This window comes from Alligator mississippiensis, chromosome 7, assembly GCF_030867095.1.
Source record: "Alligator mississippiensis isolate rAllMis1 chromosome 7, rAllMis1, whole genome shotgun sequence".
Lineage (NCBI taxonomy): Eukaryota > Metazoa > Chordata > Crocodylia > Alligatoridae > Alligator > Alligator mississippiensis.
Genome location: NC_081830.1, coordinates 17,179,164 through 17,197,450, shown reverse-complemented (window position 1 = coordinate 17,197,450; position 18,287 = coordinate 17,179,164). Strand labels below are relative to the sequence as shown.

Here is an 18,287-nt window from a genome sequence, read left to right as displayed (position 1 = left end):
GCTCCGTGGTGTGTCCTGTTACTGCTTTAGCACTGGTTGTCAAAGGCTTTATTAGTTTGGAGGCATTAAAAATCTACCTGGCCAAGTTGGCATGCAGCCATTGCTGGGTAGTTTTATTGAGCTTGTTATTACCATAAGCATTAAATGAGTGAAGATGATAAAAGTAACATCAGGACTATAAAAGTCCACTGGTGATGATGAGTATGTATGCATCTTGCCAAGCTGGGATTTTTCCATTCCTTCCCCACTCCTTTCTGTGTAGACTGGTTTCGAGCGGCACTGCCTCTAAGCCCCGGAGAGACTTGTGTAAACATTACAATAAAAATGATGGTTACAGTGGTGTAGACACAATGATCCAGAGATATGCAGGACTAAGGCAAATATTATCTTTTATTGGACTAGCTTGAATAGTATGGAGATATCTGGGCCATCTTTAGAGTTTTCAGACTGTACGCACTCTTCATCTCTGGGAAAGAAGCTGTCAATTCAAGAAAAGGCAGCACAAACCAAAGTGAGCAGAAGAGGTGAAAGGTAAGTGATAAGGAGTCCTGACGCACTGGGCCTGTTAAATCCCTGCGTTTTGGTATTAAGTGAAGTTAGAAATTTCTGTTCTTAGCCCTGTCTGGTGAAAGCCTCAGGTGTCTCGCTTGTAAAAAAAAAATAAAAAAAAATAGGTATAAATATTTATTTGCGTCCTGTAGGGTTGAGAGATTTAGGGAAGTACAGAAAACAGCTGTGTATGGAGGAGTCGATATGAGAATAATTGCCAGCTGCTTTGCAAGCCTGCACACTAATGAACGTATTCATTTTAAAATGAATGAATGTATATTTCACTTAGCAGCGATGGCAGGCAAGTGCTGAGAGGGAACATTGCAGCCAGTTCACAGTATGCTGCAAGGGTTCAGGGTAAGTAAGGAAAACTCTTGGGAAACTGATACAGTTCTTTGCCAAGTCCTTTTCCCTTCTAACAGCCCCGATTCTAACATATTTAGGCAGGAATGCCAAATTGTCTCCTTGTGCAATTCCTCAGCACTTCATGTTAAACAGTAAATAACTGAAATTGTGCCGAACCTGCTCAGTGTGTTTAAAAGGAGAGAAATGTTAAAGTGCAGGGTATTTAAGCAGGGGTTTGGGTTGTAGCCATGTTGGTCTAAGAACATAGGCAGACAAGGTTCCTTGGGTGAATTTGATATCTTTTGTTAGACCAACCCAAATAGTTGGAGAATATTTATTAAGCAAGCTTTCGGGTTCAAAAACCCTTTGCCAGACTAAGGAAGTTTCAGCAGTTGGTGTGTGCTCTTCCTGGATGGTATTTAAGCATGCAGTTGATTTTGAAATCTGAAGCACTAGACTTTGTTTGCTGCGGTTCAGAAAAATGTATCCAGCTAAGCTGCATGTTTTGGGTAGGTGGAATAGCACCCAGTCTGAAGCTGATGTCGCAGAGAGAGCTTCATTATTTTGGATTTACTTACTGGAGCACCCAAGCAGCCATTTGTGTGGTAAATATTTCAAACATGCATTTATGATGAATACATGTATTTTAATGAAAGCCTGAACAAGCACCATCATGCAGAAGCTGCCATTGAATAATATTGGCCCTTGCTTAACAACCACATCTTAAAGCAGGGGTGGGCAATTATTTTGGGCAGAGGGCTGCTTACTGAGTTTTGGTAACCCATTGAAGGCTGCATGACAGGCAGACCAGGGCAGATAAATATTAATTTTCTAAATGTTTAGGTGCCCTGCAGGCCGGATAGAATGGTCTGGCAGGCTGCATCCGGCCCCCAGGCTGCATTTTGCCCACCCCAGCTTAAAGGTAGAGAGACGCAGTAATGAAATAAAACTTGATCCTTCTGAACAAAGATGGTACTGAAGGGAGAAGAAATGACAATGCTGTTTATTGGAAAAGTAAATATATATCAATTCCCAATTTAAGCAGCAACTTTCTCTTGGGATCGCTTTAGAGAAAGATGAGCAGTTCCTTTTCTTTGCAGACTTCTTAGTACTGTGCCAAATTAACACCAACAAATTCATTTTATTTGCACTGACAATACTTTGGAATAAAAGGAAGAACATCAAGTAGCAATATTAAGTGACTTTAATCTTTACAGCTCGTTCTACACTTGTGCTATGGAATTATTTAAAAACAGCATCCATGATATGTCTGTTTGCCTTCTGCAGTTAAGGTCAAGCAATAAATGGTGCACTTAGGCTCAGGCCTGAGCGCTCCTAAAAGAACCAAAAAAATCCCCTACAACCCAAAAACCACAAATTAAGGGGGTGCTAGGTGACAGACCTATGTGAGCAAGTTATTCACTCCGATCCTTGGGTTCTCTATACTTCCACTGGATGTAGTCAAAAATGTCTTCTTCGCTATCCACTGGCAGGGCTTCTCCAGCAATGCCTACAAACACAATACAGAATGACAGTAACTAGGCAAGGTGTTACAGGAGTAAGAATCTCAGTGTGAACAGAGCAGCGTTAGAATGAAGTCTGATTGCCAAGCAGCTGTGGAAAGAAATGTAAGCGCTAACCTTTTTCCTTTCATGCAATAAGGGGCAAAATGTCCTGCTGTAAAGCACTGAGGGGCCAGGTCCAGAGGTGGATTTGAGTGCCTAACTCCTCCTGCTCTTAACATGTGAACAATTTTGTAAGTGCCCCGTCACAAACCAAATGAAGGAGTCAGATAGCTTTGTAACAGCTCCTGAAAAAGGATGCCTGTCTTGCACAGCACTTAAAGACCAGGTCTTCTGTACACTCACAAAACTCCACTTGACAGAATTAAGGTGGCCCAGAATGGAAATATTGTGACAGCATGACTGGGGATAAGGAAGGTTTCTGATGCCAGAGTTAGATGCTACATTGACTTAACTGTAATACTGATTGAAGCAAACGGATGTATCATTGTTTGTAGAGGTCTCTCCAGACCATGGTGGAACTAGAAAGAGCGCTCAAGTGTGGAAGCCAGACTCACCAGTGACTCCCAAGGGACGGATTGTGTACTCGTTGATTGTGAAGCCCATTTCCAGGGCACGGGTTCTCATGTTTTTGTTGAATATATCACTGCCCGTGAAATACAGTACGCCACAGAAATACTGATCTTTGGGAATCAGCCTAGGGTAAAAGATCAGAGAGAATACTCTTAGGGCAAAAGTTTGCCATCTAGCCAACGCATAGTTTCCCAAGACTCACTGCCTGTTGCAGCGAACCTTAAAGCTTTTGCAGGCATTACAGTAGGGGTGGGCAAAATGCAGCCTGCCAGACCATTCTATCTGGCCTTCAGGGCCTCTGAAAATTTAGAAAATATTTATCTGCCCCTGGTTGCCTGTCATGCAACCCTTGATGGCTTGCCAAAACTCAGTAAGGGGCCCTCTGCCCAAAATAATTGCCCGTCCCTGCATTACAGTGTGAAACTTTAAATATTTGTTGAACGCAGCTGTGGGTGGAATGCATGTTTCTGAAAATCCAGCCTACCAGAACACACACAAGCAAAGTCAGGTCCAACTACCCTTTCCCGTGAACTACAGCTATTCGGCCATTCTGTGGTTGCAGTGCGGTATGCACTGACAAACATTCCTGCTCAAGCTCTCTGGGAAGGAAGAATTATCATGCCAGTCCCTGCCCTGGAGATGGAGGACTAGCGGTATTTATTTTGCAGTCATGGGCTGGAACACACTGCTCTCAAAAATGCCCCACGACAGGAGGAAGCGGAATCATTCCCAATTCTGGAGGACAAGGGGGTACAAAATGCAGAATTTTAAACCATTTGTTTTATTCTATACCAGGAATTTACTCTCCTGTGGATTTACCTGATGTCAATTCTTCTGTATGGATAGGTGGTTCCATCTTCTTCGTTTGGCAGCTGACACACCCCCTTAATGGACAGAAAGAAAGCAGAAATTTAAAATGAGATGGAAAAGTTGTGCAGAGCCTCTACTTTTAAATGCAGGCACTAAAATTTGTGCAGCTATGTAGTCACATGCTGCCTCTTGTGAATAACGGGTTTTTGCTGGTTAAACTTTAATCATTTGGAGTTATGCTCCTAGCTAATCACCTCGAGAACACTACTACAGAGCAAAAAAATTGCAGTCAAGGGAAAAAATGCCAGGACAACTAAGCTTCCAGTATCCCTTTGATTTCTCCAGTCAGGGCTGCATTTGATACAGAACATGTGAAATCCACTTCCCTTCCTACAAAGCACACAATCTGCACTTCTGGTTATGAGAAGAGAGATCTCTGTTCTAACCTAAACCACGAGGTGAACCCATTTGATTTTACTTGTTAGGTCTCTTCATTTCTCTGAACGGAGCTGTGTACCCATGTATGTTATCTAGCTCAGTAGTGAGGCCAAGGAAGCCATCAACCTGGACTCCCCTGTGCTGTACAGAGATGAGCGCGCACATGTTTTTTTGATTTGCCTTATTTCAAGTGGAAAAAGGGTTTTGCTGACTGACAAAACCTGCCCGCTGTACCACTCTCAAGTAAGTTGCAAAAATAGTTGTTTGCATTCTTCCACGACTTAGCTGAGTGCAGCAGTTTAGTAAGAACTTCTGTTCAATGGTGGTCAATAAGGAAACCTTGGGTTCACAAAAGCTTGTGCTCCCTCTCTCTATAATTTAGTCTCTAAAGATGCATTTCTACCCTGCTTTCAGTTAGGAGAAGCCAGCTTCTTGCTGTTTGGGCATGTAGAATCCCTTCTCCAGATGCCTGGCTTCTGGCCTTTGGATGCTCCAACTAGTTTGGCCAGCAAAATAAAGCAAGAAGTTGACATGTCCAGTAAAACCAGGAGCAAGATTAAATTCAGCAGTTTGGCAGGAATGTTCTACAAGAAGGCCTTGATATAAATGACCCAAATAATAATGTCACAATTTTGCCATGAGAATGCTAGTAACAGTGAGTCAGAAGGGTAAGGATACGTTTGCACCTTATTGACCAACTAAATCAGGCATACAGCATAAGGTTTCATAAGCAGAGGGTTTCCTAAGAAATTGATGAAGAGTGACATAACCAAAAGAATTGGAGACAGTTGTCCTATATTAGATATATTTGCTAAATTTATAAATATGCTTATTGTTTATTTGTATATACGTATTTATAAATAAAATAAGAATGTAAAAGGCTAAATATGCCATAGAAAGTTATAAGGTAAAAAGAAAACAGAAAAGATGCATTTCTGTCACGCAAATGTACTTTTAGATTTCTCTTATGTTACAGTTCCTAGCACTAAAGTGTTACAAGCCAGTTACTACATAAACCTGTTGCACACCCCACACAGTTCCCATGCATCACCAAGGTTATGCTCTTCACATGAAACAAAAAAAATCCTCACCATGAACTTGGTGTCTCCTTTAGACAGTGTGTCTGTGATGAAATGGACTTTTTCCAGTTGTTCTACAACTTGATGCAGGAGTTTTGGCTGGCAAGCATGTCAAAGCAAAAGAAAACCACTTGACAGGTTAAAGGTGGATCCTGAGTGTTTTCCCAGCAACACTTGCGTATATACAGTATGTCCAGGTATCTGATCTTTAACTGGCAGAACATAATTTTTCAGAATGAGAGGGAGGCATTGGGGAAAACTAAAAATAAAATTATTATAACTAATATAAAATGGTCTACAGAAAAAGTATGCTTTTTAAGCCTCTGTTATTAGAGAAAACAGAATGTAAAGTTCTTTCATTAGATTTGGTTTTAAAGAAAACGGACCATTTTTAATGTTATTTCTTGCCTTTTGTGGGTTAAGTGTTTCTATAGGTCCAAGGGACCTTGCTCTAACTTTGAAATATTCTGTAAAACCCCGTGGCTCTTTTGTAGTGTAAACTAAAACATATTCTGACTTGTTTTCTACCCAGTGGTCCCAGGCACACACTTTCCTAGTTCCCTTTTAGTGAAGGTAAAAAAAAATGCTTAAGTACGTGACAGGTGTGGTAATCTCTCCCAGTGCAACAGAAAACTTTTAACATTTAGACTTTAAGTAACAGCGAGTGTTTATTTTAATAAGACCCAGGCTACATTAACAGTGCCCTTGTCCCCTGTTGAACCTCTGTTCTCAGTATTAATTTTGCTGGTCAGAGAAGGGAGACATCAAACACACAGGTTTCTGATAAACAGGGGAAATTTGCTTCTCAAGTCTTATATCTGTCAATTCTACTTGAACTGTATAACCTGTCTGTAGAAATTAGTATCTCTGGAACCAAGTGTCTTGGGTTCTGTACAATTAGTCTCAGTGACAAGGTATCATGATGCTGCTGGTAGGTAAGTTATTTGATTTTTAGTCTGCCCTTTTAAAAGGCTTGTAGTTTCAGATACCATCCGCTGTAAGCATCTTGGCAGACATGAGTTTTCCATTTTAACATCCCAAACGCTTTGTGCAAAGGTGGCTATTTTTGGTGGAAAAACTACAAAAGCCGGTCTCTTCAGCTAGCAGATTTAGTTTTAAGGTGGGTGAAACACTTGCAGCAGACTAGCTGCAAGAAAACAAATCAGGATTACTTTTAAGTGCTCTAGTAACATCCAACTGGTTTTTAAAAAACAACAAAAAATTACCATGCACGTTGCACTGAACAAGCAGCTGCCTGGTTATCCTTTCTCCTCTAGGCTTTGGCCATGCCATGTCCTTCCAGCAAAGGACTGTAAGCACTGTGAAGCAGTTCTGCAATATTAGGCGAGAGGGAATTTTCCTGCTGACAGACAGGGACTGACCATTATTTTACTGGTGCTCTGGGGGGTAAGACACTGACAGGAATGTTAAAACCTACAATGGTGAAGACTCCACCATTTAAGTAATCTGTACCAATCCCTAGTCTGGCACATAGTGGCAAAATTCTTCCCAATATTAGTCTTATTCATTCTTCTTACTTAGAGTTAAGTCACGTTAGTTTGTATGTGGTTCCCATGGACAAAGGACTGATGGTCAAATATGCTTGTTTTGGAGAAAAACTGGCACCTGTTTTGCTGATTCAGAAGTGAAGTCTGGATGAGTCAGGAGAATGTCCATATCCCCACTTGATTCTGCACCTGGGAAAATAAAGAGTGAAGGAAAGTACTTGCTTGTAAGTGTTGGCAGCAGGTAAGAATGGACTGTGGGAACCAATGGAAGCTTTGCACTTGAATCCAAGAGCAAATGAAAGGAAGAGCATATCCCTTTTGTTCACAGAATAGTTATTAACAGTGCAGCCTCTGTTTTGTATCCACCCTAATGTGGAAGGATTATTGCTGGAGCACAGCAGATTGTGTCCTGGGCCCTTTTGAAATGACTGCCCAGTTAGTGCCAACTGTGGCAGTTACCTGCACTACACGGATACTTTTTTACTGGGTACTGAGCCAAGAGCATTCAGCATAAACCAGCCATGATGGTTTGTAGCATGTGATCAACTAGCTAAAGTGCTTCTTTCATAACATTGTAGAAGTGTCGTGAACTTTACATGGAGAAATAGTCTACAGGTCACAGTCAGTAAGCTCCAGCCCCTACCACTGGGGGAAAAAAAAGGAGTGTGGAGCACTAACCTCGCCTGAAACTGCCACAGACTGTAGCAATATATCTAGGGTCCAGTTTCTTTACCTCTATAAGTACGATTTCCTATTTAAAAAAGAAAAACAGGATTAAGTCATCTGAATGGCCCTCTTTGGCTATTTTTTGCACTGCTTCTTTGGGGAAGGATGTTTTACCTGCATTTGTAACATTTCTTCTCTGGGGATTCTTTTCTCAAAGTCCTCAAAATACCTGCATGTACAAAGGATAAGTGTTTTGTATAGCAGGAAGCTATTAGAATGGTAGCTATGCACGATCTATTTTTAAATCTTGCCTTCCTATTGTTCAAGTTGCCCCCCCGCAACGGTATAGACAGTGGCAGACTAATGACTGCAGGATTCCCTCGGCTGGTCTCATGCTCCTTAGAAGTTGCCCTTGCTATCCTTTGCATACAACACAAATTAAAGCTGGGAAGAGGCAGGAACTGGGGATTTTTGTGGTAGATAGCCACTGCTGCTTAAAAGAAGAAACTGGCCTTGGGATGTGTATATGGAAGGCAAGCAACTATGTCCAAGAAATGATGCTTACTTTAGCCCAATTCGCTGATGATGGTTCAGCTTGTGTTCATTTTTCCTTAGATCTAGAAGAAGCCGGACACAAAGATCACTTGCAAAGGAAAGTACTTGAGGAAACAGAAAGCTGCATGGTAAGGGAGGTTCATTTAGAGATTGTTTAAAGAATAGCAGCTTTAGAGAGCGACGTAAAGGATAAGATTCTGCATTGTGTTAACAAGCCATGGCAGCCCCCTCACCCCCAGCAGCAGTACATGGAGGGAAGCACGAAGCTAGCTTCAGAGACAGTTCTCTCCTGGCTCAGAGCTCCTTCGCTCTTATGTGCCCTGAAATACCCCTCTTCCCTGCAAGGGCATGGATTGGGGACACAGCTCTACTCCTCAAAACAACACATCCTGGCAAGTACAAAGCTGCTAAATGTCAGCAGCTTAAGCCATCAGCCTTAAGTAAGGCACTTCCTAAGGCACCCTGACCCATCTTTGCATTACCACACCCTGCGCTGCACTTGCTGAAGCAAAAGGGGTGCTCAAGTCACCTGTCTGCCTGACTGGTCTCAGACTTACCTGGTTCCTGAAGCAGGTTGGTTGGTACATGCACTGCCCTGGCCTCTCAAACAAGATTTCAGGCCTGGGTGCATTGCTTGGAAAACTTCACAGAATTGTTGGGGCTGGAAGGGACCTCTTGGACCACCTAGCGTGACCCCCTGCACGAATGTATTATCTCCCCCTTGATACTACATATGCAGAGCGCATCTTCTATGTACCGACTTAAGCATCCGAATGTCTCTCTCTAGCCACGCTGTTGCTATCACTTATCACTCTGCAGAGGGCAGGTTGTTCACATCATAAATTGCAGGTCTTTCCAAAGTATCTACCACGCAATCAGGGAGATGCGTAGTACAGACTCACCTTCTAGTGTCTTAATTCCTTCATCCACAAACTTCCTGGCAGCCGCAGGACTGAAGAGAGAGAGGACAGCAAAGCACACACAGCATATGCGAGACTGATGCAGCATGCCTGAGCTTGCTGTTTGCCTCTGTGTCCGCCCAAGCCAGTATCGAAACCACCCCTCAGTCAGATTTTGGCACATAATGCCTGTCTGCAATGCTGTGCTTCCAAAAGCAGGTGGCTCTCTAGGAGTTAACATTTTACCTATGCTAGCTAAGAAACTCATGGGAAAAGGATATCCTGGATATGAACCATTTCATATGGGTAGGTCAGTTCCATAAAACATACAGAAAGAAGTACACAAGGAAAAAATCCTTACCCAATGCCACTAACTCGGGTCAGGAAATTGATAGAAGAGCTTGTGTCATCTTGTCGGATCTACAGACAGATATTTCTCATTCACTTGCAAGGCCATGGTAAGCCAAGGTACCTCAGCAAGTTACTGCACTCAAGGTTTGTTACAGTTCAGAGCAAAAAGACAACATTACCTACAAGCGTGCTGCAGTTCACTCAGATCTACATGGAAGGGACCTCAACACAGTGTTCAGAGGGGAGAGCCCTTATGTCAGAATATACTTCCTTCTTGGGCTTGACAATGAATTTATCAAAAATTGGGGGACTGTGTAAAGCCTTAGCTAGAGATGGAAAATCTGACAACAGTTTTAGTTTGGTACAGGGGAAGAAGGGCAATAGGTTGTTAATTTTTGCTGTGCCCTGTACTGGCAAAATACTTAGCCTTATAATATTTTATTATTTGGCAAACTCTCAGGCTTCATAATGTGCATTACTACATACATGGATAGATGGAATTAGGTTTTAAGTGCACTGGAAGATTTGGGACAGCCCAAGTCTGGAACAAAGCAGTTGCCTGGTTCATTTCATCTCAGGACTAGGGTGACAAAGGTATCGCAGGAAGCGTCTACGTCAGACAAATGCCTCACGCATTTGGTGGCAGTAAAAGCTGATCACACCCCATGGTGGTCCCAGGGACGCTAGGTTCTCTCTGCCTGCTCTTTTTACCCATTCCCTTCCTAGTCTCGTTCTCTCCAGGGGCGGAGGAGAGAAAATAAGCGTCAGACAGAATAAACCAAAAGGGCTGACCTTTTCCAGCTTGCGTAGCTTTCCAGTGGCTAAAAACTCATCTATCTTCTCCGCTATTTTGGCCCCGACTCCTTCCTGCAAAGCAAGGGGCAGGGGGAAGGAAAGAAGGCCTGTTTTGATTTTAGTGGTGGCGGGCGACAGAAGGGTCCGGCAGGCGTCAAAGCCTCCCAGCGGTGCCAGGCAGCGGGAGTTGCGATATGACCATCAGCCGCTGCAGCGCGCCTGGAGCGAAGAGGCACCAAAGAGCGCAGCACAGGCGAGGGGCACGCGCAGGTATGGGTCTTTGTGCAGCGCGCGAGCACGGCAGGTGGGGCGGCCGCCCCAGGGCGCAGACACCTACCAGTTTCTTGGCCTCGGCGCCACTGCGGATCTTGCTGGGGTACTTGGCGATGGCGGAGGCCGCCTTCCTGCAGGGAAGCAGATTGCTGGGGAGCGGCCCGGCCCCCGCAGCCCACCCCACCCCGGTCCAGCCCGGCCCGGCCGCACTCACCGGTACGCGTTGTACTTGTGCACGGCGCGGCTCACGTTGCGCTCGTAGTTGGCCAGCTCTGCGGGACCGAGCGGCACCGTCACGGCGCCGCCCGGCCCCGCGCCCTCCCACCCGACCCTGCCCCGCCCCGCGCACCGGTGAGGAAGTCGGTGATGCCCTCGTTGGGCCCCTCCCGCGGCGCCTTGCGCTTGCTCATGGCCCCGGCCGCAGCCCGGTCCGCGCGGAGCGCCCGGCGCGCACCTGCGCACTCCGCCGAGCCTCCTGCCTCGCTCTACGCATGCGCGGCGGCAGGCGCATGCTCAGTAGAACCCGCGCCGGGGAGCAGTGCGAATGCGCCCCATCCTTGAGGGACATGCGCAGCATGTGGGCAAACGGCGCTCCAACCGCCGTGTGCCGGGGCCGTTTGCTTGTAAAAACTGAGGTGTCTCTTTGTTTCAAAAGAAAAAGACATGAGAAAGGTGCGGTTCTAGGGGAGCTTGTCGTCCTTGCTGCAGAGCAGTTGGGGGGTGGGGGTGAAGGGGCAGTGCCGCACTTCCCCTGAGGAGCGATGCAGGGACGTGTGTGGCGAGGATGTGTGCGCACAGGTGTCTGCGGGTACGTGTGGCATCCTTTATTCGACCGCCTGAGTGCTTTTTGGGCGGGTGGGGGGACGTGCCTTGCAAGCTTTTGTGGGGGCAGCCGCAGATGCGCAGGAAGAGCGCCCCAAAACTCGCACGGAAGAGTTTCGCCAACTCCCGGGGCTGGTCTAATCTAATGAAGCGTATCGGGTTGACCCGAGAGCCGGGATGCCAAGCGCGCGTTTCGATTGGCTGCCAGGAGGCGCGTGACGATTGGCGGGGAGGGCTGCGTGGGCGTGGTCAGGGCCATGCCGCTAGTCCTCGCTGTGACTTGCCGGGGGGGGGGGGTCCAGGAGACAGTCCCGCTGCTCCGCAGTCTGATTGGCTGTTGGGATCCTCTTGTGTGGCGATTGGTCCGACTCCGATGCCCAGCAGCCCCATTCGGCTGGCAGGGTGCGGGCCAGGGACGGGAGAGCGGGTCCTTTGCTCGAATCTGCCTATCCGGTGCCTTGCTACCCACATTTGAACGGAATTTCCCTTTTTTACAAGGAAAGCCTCCCCCGCTGTTCGGGAAGCACTGCAAGACGTCACTTCAGTTCGGTTCTAGGGGAGAGCTGGGGGTCCTTGTTGTAAAATAGGAAACTGTTCAGAGTAGAGGTTGATGTGACAGTGTTATTCTTTGTATACAGGCCTCGACGAATTTGAAACTGCGCAGGTATGCATCTAATAACGGGGTGTGCGTAGAACACACTACCTGCCAGAATAAACAGTGGTCCAACTGCAGTCTCGTTCTCTCTCTAAAATAACAGCGCTTTAGGTATTCAAATATCACTACAGTTGGGTCTCAATCTATAATGTTACGTCGACTGCGTGCCGTCTCCGTTAGTAAGTATTAGGGCTGTACGAGTCGGCAGTGATCCGATCCGGCTGCTTCAGATGGCCGTGATCCAATCTGGAGTGCTGGACTGGGTTTCCGCCTCGATCCAGCCAAAGCGGCTCTGAAATTTTGGAGCTGCCTCGGAGATCCGGCCATAGGGTATAATGAGGAATCAGTGAAATATCTATAACTTTGTTGTTTCTTGTCCAATCTGGATGAAACTTGCAGGGATGGTAGCCTCTGATGAGAGCGTGAAACCTGCCAAGTTTCAAGAATATCGGTGCAGCGGTTTGAGGGGAACTGTACCCCAAATTCTTGAAAGCCAAACTCATGTCGCGACTGTATGTCACACCACAGGGGGGTGAAAACTGCAGGGCTGGTAGCTCTTACTGAGGCCACAAAGCCGGCCAAGTTTCAAGGAGATTGGTGCAGGGGTTTGGGGGGAAGTGCACCTCAAGCTGCCGACAAGCAAAACTCGTGCCACGGGTGACACTGCGTGTATTAAGGCACAGCGGGGTGACAGTTCCCCCCCAAACCCCTGCACCGTTCTTGAAACTTGGCAAGCTTTGTGGCCTCAGTAAGAGCTACCACCCCTGCAGTTTTCACCCCGCTATGTTGTAACGCCTACATGTGACATGAGTTTTGTTTTCAAGAATTTGGGGTGCTGTTACTGCCAAACCCCTACACTGATCTTGAAACTCGGCAGGCTTCATCCTCTCTGCGGAGTCTACCACCCAGGAAAATCTCATCCAAATCGGACAAAACCCAACAAAATTATATTTTATTGTTTCCCCATTATACCCTACGGCCAGATCTCCGAGGCGGCTCTGAAGCTCTTCGGTAGTTCCAAACCGCTTTGGGAAGCCTAAGGAGGCCAGCGCTTCGACCTGGATGTGCTGATTCCGACCCCGAAGCATCCGAAGTTTTCTGGATCCGAAGCTCTGTCCAAATCCTCGCACAGCCCTAGTAAGTAAGAAGCCTCACTGCGATAGATGAAATTGTTCGGAGAGGGAGTTGGGTGAGAGAACCGAGTTCACTGATGTGTTTGTGTAGGTGAGGCGCTGCCTGCCAGCTAGGCTTGCATGCAGCGTTACCCTTCAGGCTGTTACGGTACTGAACATAATAGCAGGGCATAGCCCTGCAAATGTATGTCAAATGCATTAGCTGAGGAGCCGTACTATAACCGGCAGGAGCAACGCCAAATTGCTCAAGATTCACTGCCATGTATGCTTCCAGCTTAGTGACAAATGGTAGGTGCAATCTTGAAAGCAGTGAAGAATCAAAAGCCACTTTGTGCATTTGTTGATGCACCTGGTGGTACAGGAAAAACATTCTGCTTCTACACGATTGTTTCAGCAGTGCACTGGGAAGGGAAGATTGCATCGGCTGTGGCATCCAGTGGAATTGCTGCTACCGTGCTTACGGGAGGCAGGACTGTGCACCGAAGGTTCAGGGTACCCCTGAACGTGTTGAAAACCAGCACCTGCAGCATATCAGCCCAGTCTGACTTTGCTGAGCTGATTCGAGAAGCACCTATCATCATCTGTGATGAAGCACCAATGGCTCATCGGTACATGCTGGAGACTAGATCGGATGCTGTGAGATTTACTGCAGACCAATTTACCTTTTAGTGGCAAGGTGATATAGTGTTTGGGGATGATATTCAGCAAATCCTGCCTGTTGTGAAAAATGCCTCAAGGCTACAAATAGTAGAGGCATGCTTCAAGTGATCTGAGTTGTGGAGCCACTTCCAGGTTTTCCAACTTGGTGAGAACATGCAACTATGTAAGGAAGGTTTTGATGCACGAAGTGCAAAATACGCTCAGCAAAGATAGAATGGACATTTCCAAATCTATTGGATAACTATCAAAATCCAGGATGGACATCTGAAAGAGCTATTTTGGCACCGCATTATTCCATTGTACAGGAGATCATCAGTGCTACTGGGGCAAAATTTCCAGGCCAAGAATGGATTTGTATAAGCGCAGGTGCTCTTTCAGAGGATGAACGTGTTATGGCTGTGCCAACTGAGTACCTGAATTCCATGGAGGTGTCAGGTTTGCCTCCACATCAGCTCCACCTTAAGCCTGGGATGCTCATCATGCTTCTGCGAAACCTTGCCCCTAAGGTCTGTGCAGTGGAACGTGGCTGTTGGTGCAATCCATCATCAACAGCAGACTACATGAGGCAAAAATTGTTGGATCAGAAAGAACAGTACTAATTCCTCGGGTAGCACTGAAGCTGTCTGACGACACCTTTCCATTCATGTGGACACGTCTACAGTTCCCTGTGCAGGTGGCATTCAGCATGACCATCAATAAAGCCTTAGGGCAAACATTAAAAAGAGTAGGAGTGTTCCTTCTGGATCTTGTCTTCACTCATGGACAACTATATGTGGCTGCTTCCAGAATCTCCCACCCAGAAATCATTCGATTTGAAGTGACTGCTGACTCGAGTAACAAACCAGGAATGTTGTGTGTACAGAAGTGTTGTAAATCTCTTACAGTAAGGAAGTGTCATATGTTTGAGGATTTTATGTATGCGGAAGTGTTGTGAAGCTGTTGAAGTGCAATAAAATATGATCTCAAGCAAAAATTGGCTCATTGGATTTTCATGCAAGCAACGCTGCACTGGGCATCTAGTATATATTAATATGTGCAGTTAATAGATATGCAAGTGGCACCTTATGCATACATGTAGTATTAAAAAACCCTCAGTGCTGCCCTCCAGTGCCTCACCCTGTGCATTGCAGCCAGGAGAGAAGGGCAGATAAGGGAAATAGCTCAGTGCTGCCTAGGCATGGTTCTCACCGGGCTTTGGGGCCTGGAGATCCTGGCAAAACCCGGCCAGTGCCACAATCCTGAGCTTTGCACTGGGCAGGGTAGCCAGGAAATGCTGCCAGAGAAATAAGAACCTGCCCAGTGCTGCCGTCCTGTGGCACAGACAGGACCTTGGGGCCAGGAGACGAGGGCGGAGAGAGAGAGAGAAAGTGGCTCAGAGCCATGGAGCTGGGACCGGACAGGGATCGCGCTGCTCAGGGCAGACACACGATTCACGAACATGGATCGCAGCAGGGCCTGGATCGCAGTCTCGCGTTTCCATTGGTCAATTTGAGGCGTGAGGTGATTGGGTGGACTGGCCGCATGGGCGGGGTCAGGGCCATTCCACCCATCTTTGCTCTGATTGGCCTCTGCTGGAGGAGGTGGGCCAAGGTGCTCCTTTTCCTTGTTCACATTCTGATTGGCTGCCAGGGCATGGTGGGTGTGTGCCCTCTTCTGTGTGCTGATTGGTCCGACTCTGATCCTCAGCAGCCTTGTGCAGCTGTTTGTCTGTCTGCTGCTGGGTCCAGTGTACCTGGAACCCGCCTCCTGCTGCTGGCCCAGGCACCCGGGTGGTCCTGGAGAGCTGCGGCAGCTCTTCTGGTGCCGTGACGGGTCATATGGGACACTACGTTGCCCATGGTGCCTGGCAGGTGCTCTTGAGGTTGGTGTTAGCAACACAATCTGCGTTGGATTTCTCTTGGAGGGATGAGAAAAGAAGAACCTGTTGCTGTTCAGTAAATACTGCAAGAAACCCTTTGGGTCCTGGAGGCAAGACTGGGCTCCTTGCTGTAAAACTCCAGGCAGGGGGTCAGACTGGAAGATCTACAAGGTCCCTTCCAACCCTACTTCTATGATTCTATGAAAACAGTGTGGTGGTGCCACCAGGGCATGCCGGAGTGACCCTGCTTCTCCTGGTGCTCACTGTGAAGCATGTGAATCTGTGCAGGTGTAAGGAGCACGTGTGTGTGCACAGCATGTGTAGTCCAGACCGCAATGCACAGAGGGAACCCAGGACTGTCTGTACAGGGGGAAGTGGATCCAGGCCTTCCTCTAGCATTACTTTGCATATCCCTGTACACTGATCTGTGCAGTGAATGTGCAACAGGGATGTTCTGCCTCTGCACACAGCATTAAAAAAACCAAAGACACCCCCCCCGCTCGGTGCTGTTGTTCCGGGTCGCCTGCTCTGTATTGCGGCCTGCAGGTGAAGCCATGGAAAGCAAACTCTGCTCAGGGCGGGGCTGAGCTGGGAGCTGCAGGGCTTGGCAGCGGTGGCGGGCCCAACCTGCAGGATGCAGTGTTTGCAGGGCCGGAGAAGAGATGTGGGGTGGTGTGAGCCGGTGCTGCTCCAACGGGGTGGTAGGGCTGGCTGTTGGAATAGGCTTATATTCTGAATGCTCACTGGGGTTTAGGTGAGTTGGGTGCTGTCTCGGCCGGGCTGAGCCGACTCGAGGTGATTAAGAATTTACCCGTTCGTCAGGGTGGGCTGGTGAATGGAGAGGCAGACGAGGTTTAATGGTTGTAAAAAACTTTACTTACGTCGTGGATGGCTGCGACGGAAACGGTTCGGTCGTCTGGACAACAATGTGAGTTGCTCCAGCTGGCGAGGCCAATGCCAGTAAATCCGTCCGTAATTCAAGCCGGCGGGAAAAGGGTACGTCTGGGACTGCGTTTGGCGATGGGAAGAGGGATCGATAGGTGATCAGTCTATCGATCAGCTAGCCGCAAGTCAGATCTCTAAGAGGCACTCTGCAGCGTGCTCAAAGCTCTTTGACTTGGGCGGAAGTCGCGCTAGTTTTTAAACGGCCAGCAAGCCAATTACCGGCTGCCACGTGTGAATAATTTAGCACTAGCCAATTACGGGGCACGAATTTACATCCGAATGGCGGGAACTCTTTGCACCTTGCATTTCTGTGCTGCAAAGAGAAATGCATCCTGCAAAGACAGCTGCAAATTGGCAGGAACTCTCTCCTGCACGCAGGTTCTCTATGCAGCAGAAACCCTCGCTGTGCAAGAGGCTCTCATGTGTCAAGAAAATTCCATAGTGCCGAGGCACCAAACTCACTGGGTTATGACAGGTGCCTGGCTGGTGAGCCATAGTAAGATTGGGAAACTTTTCAGCCTTTACTGAGATGCAATTTTTGCCATGTGGGAAGCCTTAAGGTCAGAGAGAGAGAGGTGGCTGTAATGTCTGGTCACCTCCTGGGTTGGGCAGCAGCTGAGTCAGGGTTTTCAGGTAACAGTATTGGATCCGGGGTCCCAGCTTGCAACCTAAGCCCCACTTTAGATGCCCAAGGTCTCTTTCTTTTGGCTCTGCCCCTGAGTCTCATCCTGCACCTCAGTTCCACATATCAAGTGTTCCGTGCAACAGGTCCCCACTTCAGGGGGGTGCAGTGATGATCAGGGATCCTGGTTTTCTCTGATAAAAAAAAAAAAAAATCACAAGTTCTCTGATTTAAAAATTGAAAATTCTTTGAGGAAAAGTCCAAAATCTGTGATAAAAATTAAAGGCCCCCATGGCCCTTCTAGTGCCCTTCACTCCCTGCTACAGCCTCCCCAGTCCTGCTTGCGCCTCGTACTCCCCTCACAACAGCCCCCCAGCCCCACACACGCGGGGGGGGGAATCTAGCTGGGGGCAGCTGCGAAGGGCAGGCAGAAATTAAGGCATGCTGAGAGGGCCCTCTCCTTCAAAGGCAGAATGGGGTAAGACTTCACCTGTCTCATCGTCTTTCTCTCTTCTCTTGACCATGGAGTTATGCTTATGAAAAGCAAGTATACAAACCAGGTTTATATTTTATACTGAAAGCTCCTACTATGATTGTGGTGGACTCTTTAAACAGTTCTTTAATATTAACTCATGGACACAGATTGGCTGAGTAATTTGTGCCCTCATTATATCAGTAGGAGCCCTTTGACACCTCCTCAGGCTGAGATGGGCCTTGGATGCCTTGGTTGGGTCTTGCCTGAATCCAAGAGGCTGCTGACAATGAGCTTTTTTTATAATCCCTGGTCTACTCCCAATGGTTGAAGATTTGAAGGACTAAACTCATCTCTCTCTTTGCCAAGTCCTTCAGATCTTGTAACTTATTCTTTTGGGATACTTAGCCAGGTTTGTTTGTTTTTTCATTTGTTTGTTTTTTGCATCTGAGATGCAGTGGAAAGGAGTTTTGTCCTTCTGTAAGTTTTGTAAGCATCAGGAAGGGTGTTTCAGGCTGTCATCCTTTGTTAGCTGGACAAACCTGATTGAATACTCTTTACCAGTACTCTTTGACATTAGATATAATTCTGCTATTTTGCAATGTGACAGGTCCGCTTTTTACATCAATGCATTGCTCAATTCATGGCAGACAAGGTTCCTTGGGTGAATTTGATATCTTTTATGGGACATAAGAGTTTGTATTTGGGGAACTCCACAGCGAATTCTTTTGGTGCTGTGCAGGGATACTGGCTTTG

General features: G+C 47.1%; 1 protein-coding gene and 1 long non-coding RNA gene across 4 annotated transcripts; one reads left to right on the top strand and one right to left on the bottom strand.

Annotated features, from left to right (window-relative positions):
• Nucleotides 1–1,881: 1,881 nt before the first annotated feature.
• Nucleotides 1,882–10,849, bottom strand: POLB (DNA polymerase beta). Of its 2 annotated transcripts, XM_006273527.4 has the most exons (14): nt 10,714–10,839; nt 10,579–10,636; nt 10,429–10,495; nt 10,089–10,163; nt 9,307–9,365; nt 8,949–8,998; nt 8,057–8,108; nt 7,666–7,720; nt 7,504–7,576; nt 6,944–7,014; nt 5,330–5,416; nt 3,810–3,874; nt 2,975–3,114; nt 1,882–2,404 (listed from the first exon to the last, which is right to left on the bottom strand). In XM_006273527.4, the coding sequence occupies exons 1-14, from the start codon at nt 10,772–10,774 to the stop codon at nt 2,310–2,312; spliced, it is 1,008 nt and encodes a 335-aa protein (XP_006273589.1). In that variant the 5' UTR covers nt 10,775–10,839; the 3' UTR covers nt 1,882–2,309. The 2 variants fall into 2 exon arrangements, with proteins under 2 accessions (XP_006273589.1, XP_019346611.1); XM_019491066.2 differs by lacking the exons at nt 1,882–2,404; nt 2,975–3,114; nt 3,810–3,874; nt 5,330–5,416 and adding exons at nt 5,423–5,529; nt 6,544–6,649 and having other exon boundaries at nt 10,714–10,849.
• Nucleotides 10,850–10,885: 36 nt separating this feature from the next.
• LOC109284017 (uncharacterized) lies at nt 10,886–14,607 on the top strand. 2 transcript variants are annotated; one of them, XR_002091326.2, is made up of 3 exons: nt 10,886–11,036; nt 12,825–12,978; nt 13,369–14,607. It is a non-coding gene; the product is annotated as an uncharacterized LOC109284017 (long non-coding RNA). The 2 variants fall into 2 exon arrangements; XR_002091325.2 differs by having other exon boundaries at nt 10,886–11,172.
• The last annotated feature ends 3,680 nt before the right edge of the window (nt 14,608–18,287 follow it).

Bases quoted from the DNA above. Each gene is read 5' to 3' on its own strand.
- POLB (XM_006273527.4), bottom strand. From the start codon at position 10,774: ATGAGCAAGCGCAAGGCGCCGCGGGAGGGGCCCAACGAGGGCATCACC. The intron at 10,637-10,713 runs GTGCGCGGGGCG...TCGGTCCCGCAG, and splicing joins CATCACCGACTTCCTCACCG to AGCTGGCCAACTACGAGCGC. The intron at 3,875-5,329 runs GTGAGGATTTTT...CTGTCCATTAAG, and splicing joins AAGGAGACACCAAGTTCATG to GGGGTGTGTCAGCTGCCAAA.